The sequence below is a fragment of the Colobus angolensis genome, unplaced genomic scaffold, assembly GCF_000951035.1.
Source record: "Colobus angolensis palliatus isolate OR3802 unplaced genomic scaffold, Cang.pa_1.0 Scaffold112, whole genome shotgun sequence".
Classification (NCBI taxonomy): Eukaryota; Metazoa; Chordata; class Mammalia; order Primates; family Cercopithecidae; genus Colobus; species Colobus angolensis.
In genome coordinates, this window is record NW_012112253.1 from 492,906 (window position 1) to 501,738 (window position 8,833).

The following is an 8,833-nucleotide window of genomic DNA, read 5'->3' on the forward strand; positions in this document are numbered from 1 at the left end:
TATTTTTAGTAGAGATGGGGTTTCACCATGTTGGCCAGGCTGGTCTCGAACTCCTGACTTCAGGTGATTCACTTGCCTCAGCCTCGCAAAGTGCTGGGATTACAGGGGTGAGCCAGCACACCTAGCCCCTTTCATTAGTATTAAATATTCCTCTTACTATCCACTAATTCTCCTTTCCTTTGTCTGATATTGATATAATTATGCCAGCGTTTTTTTTGGGGGGGGAGCAGAGTTTGCATGGTATATATTTGTCCTTCATTTTACTTTCAACATTTTTTTATGTATATCTCTTATAAGCACCATATAATTGAGATTTTAAAAAATCCAGCCTGGCAATCTTTGTTTTTACACTTGTTGTAATTACTGGTAAATGTGAACTGAAATCTACCTACTCACCATCTTCACATGAGTTTGTGATTCATCTTGCCTGTTCTGTGTTTCCTTTTCTTCTTTTATTTTGGATTCAATATTCTGTACCATTGCATTTTCCCATCTCTTAGCATATGAAACTGCAGATAGGACTAAAACCAGAGGAGGGCACACAGAATCTTGACTGTTCTTCAGAAATATGTGGGACTCTGTTAAAATGAAGATTTCTGCTTCTCACTCCAGAAGTATTGAATCAAAATGTGGAGCAGAAACAGGCAAGGTGCATTTGTTTTTAAAGCTCCACAGGTAATTCTGACGGACAGCCAGTTGAACCATCAATCTAGACTCTGTTTCCTCCTACACCTTTGAAAGGTAAATACAGAAAATAAGGCTGAGAAAATACCTTTAGAATCAGTCCCCTTTCTTAGCACTTCAGTGGTTCCTGCACAGTTGCAGATGCCGTGCTCTGGTTAGACTCCAGCCCTTAGGCTGGCTGGCTGGTTCCACCGTCCATAGCCCAGAGGCTCACCCCAATCAGGCAAGGGGCTCCCCATGTCAGCCAGGCTCCTCTTATCTGGTGTCTGACACCGCAAAGGCAGCAGCCCAAATATCCCAACCTGGCTTCCTTCTCCTCACTGCTTCTCTGATTCCCGGCGTGGCCCTTCTGGAGGAATGGCAAGTCTTTATTTCCACTACACAGGAAGACCTATAAGCAATGTGTGTGCTGAATCTACTCAATCACCACGTACACTGGACTTTTTGTTTTATTGTAAAGTCATTACTGTTACAATATTGATGGCATTGCAGACTGCATTTTTATAAGGTCCTCTGGAAGAATCTCGAGCCCTTGTTTCCTGTAGAAAGGGTGGTTTCCTTTAAAATTAACCACAAAAGCCCTAAATAGTGTTATAAAAATGTGTATCTACTTCTTATGAAGTGGTTTAGTGCTTTCAGCTGTATCAGAAATAGTTAAAATTGGTATATCAATTTTACCTTCAACATTCAAATGAGAAAACAAACTGGAGATAGAGCTAAACAAACACTTTTCTACTTTAAGCAAGAAGATATTGGGTACAGAGGCAGAAACCAAATAAGCAAAGAAGAAAATATACCGTTAACTGAAAACATAAAAAACTGTATCTTAGTGTGACCTTCTTCCACCAAAATAATAATAATATAATATTAATAAATCAATAGCTATGCCCCAAAGTGGGTGCAGGCATTTTGATTTATAATATCATATTATACATATAATGCTTATGATATTGTCCTCATAAAAGCAAATGTTATACAGAGAAAATCTGACCTTGTTTTTCCGTTCTAACAATTTCTCAAAAAGATATTTTGTTGCGGAAAGAATTCTAAAGGATTTTTTGTTTACTTTTGTTTAGCCTTCAGGTTTCAAATGTATACTTTTATGTAAAAATAATAATAACGCAGTCTGTTCTGTGTAGAGTGTCCCTCCGGCCTCAGGTGCCCTGCAGCTGCCCTGCTTGGGGCTGATTTTCCAGTCCCTACAAGCCGACCACTCCTGTGGCTTTATAATACGAGCCCCTGAATAAATAGGATGAATATACAAAATCTGACCATTATGAGAGACTGTGGCGGGGGTAAGGGCAGATGCAGATTTCACTCAGGGTCTTCCTTGGGAAGGCCTGGCCTCTCCTCAGTTAGCAGCCACCTGAGAAGTCTCCCAGGTCAGGCCTGCACACTGTGCCCAGGACATGTGTTCCTGTGGTGACAAGGCCACAAGGGAGGCAGGGACGTGTACAAGTCTTCCCCAGTGCTCCCTTCCTGAGGGTGAGGACAAGCTGGCTACTGACCTGCCCATCCCTATTCTTCCTCCCAGGGAGCTGGCACTGACTCTAACACCTGCCGTTAAATGTTTCTCAGGGGTATATTTTGGCCTTTTGTGTTGTGCTGTTTCACTGTGACACAGGCTGATTGGATTGGAAGCCAGAGGAAATCACGCAGCATCCTCTGTTCCCAAGATCTCCCCTGGGTCAGGCAGTGCACATGCATGCCCTCCCTAGAGGCTCAGGCCTCCTGCATGATGCGGCTCAGCAAGCAGCCTGACCTGGATCCCATTCCCCCGTGGAGGTCCCCAGGTAGTTGTGTTGGCCTGAAGGAAGGGCTCAGGGCAGCAGCACAGAAATTTCCCTCCTAGAAAGGAAAAAAGGGAAAGACCAGCAAATGACAGGAAGGAACAGGGACTAAACTTCCTTCCTTGAACCATGGGTCCTGAGGGAGAAGAATTCCAGGAGACTCTGAGAATGACCCTTGGGGAACCGGTGCATAAATAGTTAGCAAATAAAATGGAACACCTTTCTCGGCACTTTCATTTCCAGGTATCTCCAGAGTTATTTAAGAGGAATTTTTAAAGATTCTGCCTTTTGTTCAGGCCCAACACAGTGCCAAGTTTAGCCAGGTTTCTCTCTCCCAAACAGTGCAAAGTGGGTTGGTTCACGATGACCCCATGGTTGACAGTGTGTACTTAAACTTCTGTGATCTCACTTAATCCTTACTGCAACCCTGTGGGGTGGCAGGCAGGGACTGACACCGCCCTGTGGAGGTGAGGCACCTAAGCTTCAGGATGTGTCCACAACGTGGAAGAGTCTCCTGGTGTGGTCCTTCTGCTCCTGTCCTACTGCCACTTCTAACTCATTTTTGAGAAACAAGCTGCTCTTTGTGGCCAAATACACCTGAGAAAAATGGGATTACTTAGCATTTGTGAAAGCGTCCCGAAGACAGGCAAGGTGGCAAAGTGAAAGGGCCTATAACAAAGTGATCCCCTGAGAAAGCTACATGCACAAAGGAGTGCAGTTAGAACTGAAACGGTTCTCTGGAGAAATCTTTGAAATATTTGACCAGTCTGAGTCCTAACTGCAGTAAAAATTCATGGGCATGCTTGTATTTAACATTTTAACACAAGTTAACAACATTTTGGTAAACACATCTTAGGTGGGAGGGAAGGTGATGGTGAGAAAGAGGGAAGGGCAGAATCTGGGGTATGTGTGGGGCTTGAAAGCCAGGCTGCCAACAGTCCTTGCAGCATGCTGTGCCGTGGGAGTCCCGTGGGCTTCCAGCTAACAGCCATGCTGACCATTGGGAATGAGGTGCCTCTCAGCCCCGAGGCCGTTCTTTAAATAATCCATCTCTTTGCCTTTGGTACCCTCTTCCTCTTCCTCCTCCTCTTCCTCTTCCTCTTCATAATCCTCGTCATCGCTTCTCACATCCTGGATGTTCTAGACAAAGGAAAGAATTGGCTGAGTGACAATCTTCCAGGAAGAGTCTTGAGTAAATCTGCCAACAGCCAGTTTCAAGTATGGCTCCCTTTAAGGAAAACCCAATATCCAAATAACTAAACATTCACCAACATTGACTATATCATGGATCATAAAGCAAACCTTAACAAACCTAAATAATTGACATTACGCAAAGCATATTTCTAGACCATAATGGAATTAAGCTAGAAACCAATATCAAAAAGATAATAGGGAAATTTCAAAACACTTGGAAATTAAATAGACCCTTCTAAACAATCACTGGGTCAAAGAGTAAGATTCAAAGAATATTAGAAAATATTTTAAACTAAATGAAAATTAAAATACAACATATCAAAATTTGTTCAATGCAGCTAAAATAATGCTTAAAAGGAAATACATAGCATTAAATGTTTATATTCAATAAGAAAAAAAGGTCTCAAACAATTTGAGCTTCAACTTTAAGAATCTAGAGAAAAAGAGGAGCCAAATAAACCCAAAGCAAGCAAAAGGAAGGAAATAATTAGGGCAAAACAATTAATGAAACTGAAAACAGAAAAAACAATAGAGAAAACCAATAAACCCAAAAGCCAATTCTTTGAAAAGATCTATAGCACTAATAACTCACTAGCAAGATTGATAAAGAGAAAAAGAGGGAAAGCACAAATTAGCAGTAAAGAAAAAGAAGACAAGACTATAGATACTGCAGACAATAGAAGAATAACAACAGAATGCTATGAACAACTCTATGCATATACATTTGACAACTTAGATAAAATGGGCCAATTTCTCAAAAACTACAAACTACTAAAACTTGCCCCAGCTGAAACAGGTAACCTGGATAGTCATATAACTATGAAGGACATTTAATTTGTAATCAAAAACCTTCTGAAAAATAGCAGCATTAGGTCCAAATGTTTACATTGATAAATTCTATGAAACTCACAAAGGAGAAATAACACAAAATATCCACAATCACTTCCAGAAAATAGAAGAGGAGGGAACATGTCTCACTTTATTTTATGAGGCCAGAATTACCCTGTGCAAAGTTTTTGCAGAAGTGATTAAGATCCTTGAGATGAGAATAGTATCCTAGATTATGTAAGTGGGCCCTCTATGGCATCACAAGTGGTCCTTATAAAAACTGAGGCAGAGGAAGGGCCAACACACAGAAGAGAGGCAATATGAAGACAGAGAAGAGACTGGGATGATGCAGTTACAAGCCAAGAAATGCTGGCAGCCACCAGAAGTTAGAAGCAGCAAAAAACAGATGCTCCCCTAGTGCCTCCAAAGAGAACATGACCCTGCTAAGTGACACCTTTATGGACTTCTGACCTCTTGAACTGTGAGAGAATACATTTCTGTTATTTTAAGCACCAAATTTGTAGAAATTTGTTACAGTCACCATAGAAATTAATACAACTAGCAGTGGCCAATTAAAAATTGAAATTTAAAAATCTGTGCCATTCATAATAGTTTGAAAAATCAAATATCTAGGTATACACCTAACAAAGCATGGATAGGGTCTGTATTTAAAACCTACAAAATTCAGAGAGAAGTCCGAAATTCTCTGAAAGAAATCAAAGAAGATCTAAATAGTTGGAGAGACATACTATGTTCATGAATTGGAAGACTGAACATAGTAAAAGTATTAATTATCCCTATATTATCTTACATATTCCACACAATACCAATCAATATCCCAGCAGACTTTTCTATAGATGCAGACAATGTAATTCTAAACTTTCTATGGAGAGGCAAAGGAACTCGAATAGCTAAAGCAAATCTGAAAAACATAATAAAATAGGAGGACTTACACTGCCAAATTTTAAGACTTATATAAAGTTACAGTAATCCACACAGGGTGGTATTTGCAAAGGAATAGGAACAGAATGGAGGTTCTAGAAATAGATCCACACAAATATGGCTGATTGAATTTTTACAAAGGTTCAAAGCAATTCAGTGGAGAAAGAGCAGTCTTTTCAACAAATGATCAGAGCAACTAGACATCTGTAAGCAAAGAAGTAAACTTTGACTAAAATGTCATACATTGCATAAAAGCTAGCTTAAAATGGGTCATGGATCTAAATGTAAAATATAAAACTATAAAACTTTTAGAAGAAAACCCATGACCTTGATCTGGGCAACGAGTTCTTAAACATGGCACAAAAAACATGAAAGAAAAAAACTGGCAAATTGGACTTCATCAAAATTAAAAACTTTTGCTCTAAGACAGACACTAATCAGAGAATGAAAAGATAAGCTGCAAACTGGGAGAAAATATTTGCAAATCACATATCCAATTTGTATGCATAATAAAGAACTCTCAAAACTCAATGGTAAAAAAAAAAAAAAACCTAATTTAAAAAATGGGCAAAAGACATACAAAGAGACACTTTATCAAAGAGGACACAGGATGACAAATAAGCATATGAAAGGATGTTCAACACCGTTAGTCATTAAGAAAATGCAAATGGAAACCTTGATGATGTACAACTACAAACCCATTAGAATAGCAAAAGTTAAAATGACTGGCAATACCAAGTGCTGACAAGGACGAAAAACAATTGGAACACCTACACAATGAAATTACTAACAATAAACTACTACTAACAATAAAAAGGAACAAACTATTGACATTTATAAGAAGTTGGATGAATCCTAAAGATATTATACTGAGTTAAAAAAAGTTAGTTTAAAAATATGATCTATTATATGGCACATGAATATCATTTTCATGACATTCTCAAAAAGATAAAACTATAGGGATAGATAACAGATAAGTGGTTGCCAGGAACTGGGTTAGAGGGAAGAGTTATTTGGGGTGATGAAATGATGCTCTGTATCTTGATTATGGGGATGGTTGCATAAATATATGCACATGTTAAAATTCACAAAACTCTACATCAACATCAATAAAATGTCCATTTTCCTGATAATAATTTTAAAAATAAAATTTATAAGGATTTCTTTTTAGGAAGAAAATACTGTGGGTTTTCCCACTAACATTTGCAAAGTGAAGTACTACTCAAGTGGGCATTTTGGTTGTCAGGATATTTTTATTACTTGTAATTAGAATGTTTTCTATTTTCTTCATGCAAGAACTCCTTCAAGCACAGTCACTCATTATGAGTTATATGTTTCCCTCCTCTTCTCTCATGGTGTCTCAAAGTAATTCTGCAGAGAAATCTAGACAAATAATATCGCCCCAAGGAAAGGAGATGGAGGTGCCATAGATCCGCCCTCACTGTGGAAGATAAAGGATGATATGAATTATTAAAACAAGTAAGATAACTCAAGCTCTGTACATGTTCAGTGATGGACATGACCCCGGGATCACCCTCTAGGCCAGTTCACAAATGTCTCTATTAAACCTAGCTTAGAAAAGAAAAAAAAATATGGAAGATGAAGACTGTTTCTTCTCACATAATTTTTCAAGATGATATCCATAACTGTACAACTGATTTTTTTTCCTTTTGTGACCTGCAGAATAAAACTGACTACCTCCCAAGAGTCTCAGCATATATGTAACCAAATACCTCCTCTGTGTGTAATCTGAACATGGCTTTTGAAAACCCAATGTGCACACATTATACTGGCTTAATCACAGAAATGCAACTTCATGGGGCTCTTCTCTGTATGTTTGGTGCTTTTCCACAACACCACAGAAAGGGTGTCAAAAGAAACAAGCCTCCCTGTAAACACTGAGGAATAAACTTGGCATCTCCTCAGTTAAGATGCATCAGAGAAAGGCAACCTTTCTCTGATATGCTGGGAGCCGGGATCAAAAGCAATTCCTCCTACAGATGAAGCCTTTCAGGAAAGAGCCATGCTTAGTTGATGCTTGCTTACATAGTCACTGCCTCTTCCTTTCTCAAAAGATTTCTGTAGAGAACAAGGGTATATTAGTCTGTTTTCATGCTGCTGATAAAGACATACCCGAGACTGGGAAGAAAAGACTCCGTCCACACTGGTTAGGAGGCCTCACAATCATGGCAGAAGGCAAGGAGGAGCAAGTATTGTGCAGGGGAGCTCCTCTTTTTAACACCATCAGATCTTGTGAGACTTGTTCACTATTGCGAGAACAGCATGGGAAAGACCCACTCCCATGATTCAATTACCTCCCACTGGGTCCCTCCCATGATACATGAGAATTGTGGGAGTTACAATTCAAGATGAGTTTTGGGTGGGGACATAGCCAAACCATATCAGAGGGGAAACTCAAATCAGAATAAAGAACCTAATTTCTCTCCAGAATGGCATACCAGCATCTACCCACCCATCTCTGCAGGACTTAAAGAGCTGTGTTAGCTAAGAAAGAGACCAGTCCTTGAGGGTGCCACCCCATCTGCTCCCAACCACACACCCTGCAGCCATTTGCCTTTAACAAGAGATCCCAACTGTATAGGGCCTGTTGGAACTTTATAGCATCTTGGTGGTCACAAAGGTTAGAGAATACTACTGACGTTTAGGGAGCAAAGGCTAGGGATGCTGGCAGTCCTGCAATGTGCTGACATTCACATGTCCCATCAGATATGCATGTAGGTGAAAACCCTGTCTGTAACTATCCAAGCCTAGAATCTGACTCCTTTGTACATTCAAGCACAATAATTTTTTGGATGGTTTTAATATATTCTGAATTTTCCAGGATTGCACTATGTATATAAGTCAAAGTGAGACTATACAGTTTGCCCTCCATATCCATGGGCTCCACATTTGTCAAAAATATTCAGGAAAAAAAAAAAAGAATGGTTGTCTCAGTCCTGGACATTTACAGATTTTTGTCATTCCCTAAAAAATGTAGTACAACAACTATTTACACAGCATTTACATAGTATTAGGTATTGTAAGTAATCTAGAGAAGTATACAGGAGGCTGTGTGTAGGTTACATGCAAATGCAACACCATTTATTTATTTATTTTTAATTAATTAATTTATTTTGAGATGGAGTTTTGTTCTTGTTGCCCAGGCTGAAATGCAATGGTGCAATCTTGGCTCACTACAACCTCTGCCTCCCAGGTTCAAGTGATTCTCCTGCCTCAGCCTCCCGAGTAGCTGGGATTACAAGTGGCCACCATCGTGCCCATCTAATGTTTGTATTTTTAGTAGAGATGGGGTTTCACTATGTTGGCCAGGCTGGTCTTGAACTCCTGACCTCAAGTGATCCACCCACCTTGGCCTCCCAAAGTGCTGGTATTAC

The 8,833-nt window shown here is 39.5% G+C and overlaps 1 protein-coding gene across 2 annotated transcripts in view; it reads right to left on the reverse strand.

Annotated features, from left to right (window-relative positions):
* Positions 1-3,213: 3,213 nt before the first annotated feature.
* Positions 3,214-8,833, reverse strand: part of CERS3 (ceramide synthase 3) — a 125,531-nt gene continuing 119,911 nt past the window's right edge. For both annotated transcript variants that reach the window (XM_011957434.1, XM_011957440.1), the window contains one exon: positions 3,214-3,614. In XM_011957434.1, coding sequence (XP_011812824.1) covers positions 3,456-3,614 — 159 coding nt within the window. In that variant the 3' untranslated portion in view covers positions 3,214-3,455. The remainder of the gene's footprint in view (positions 3,615-8,833) is intronic.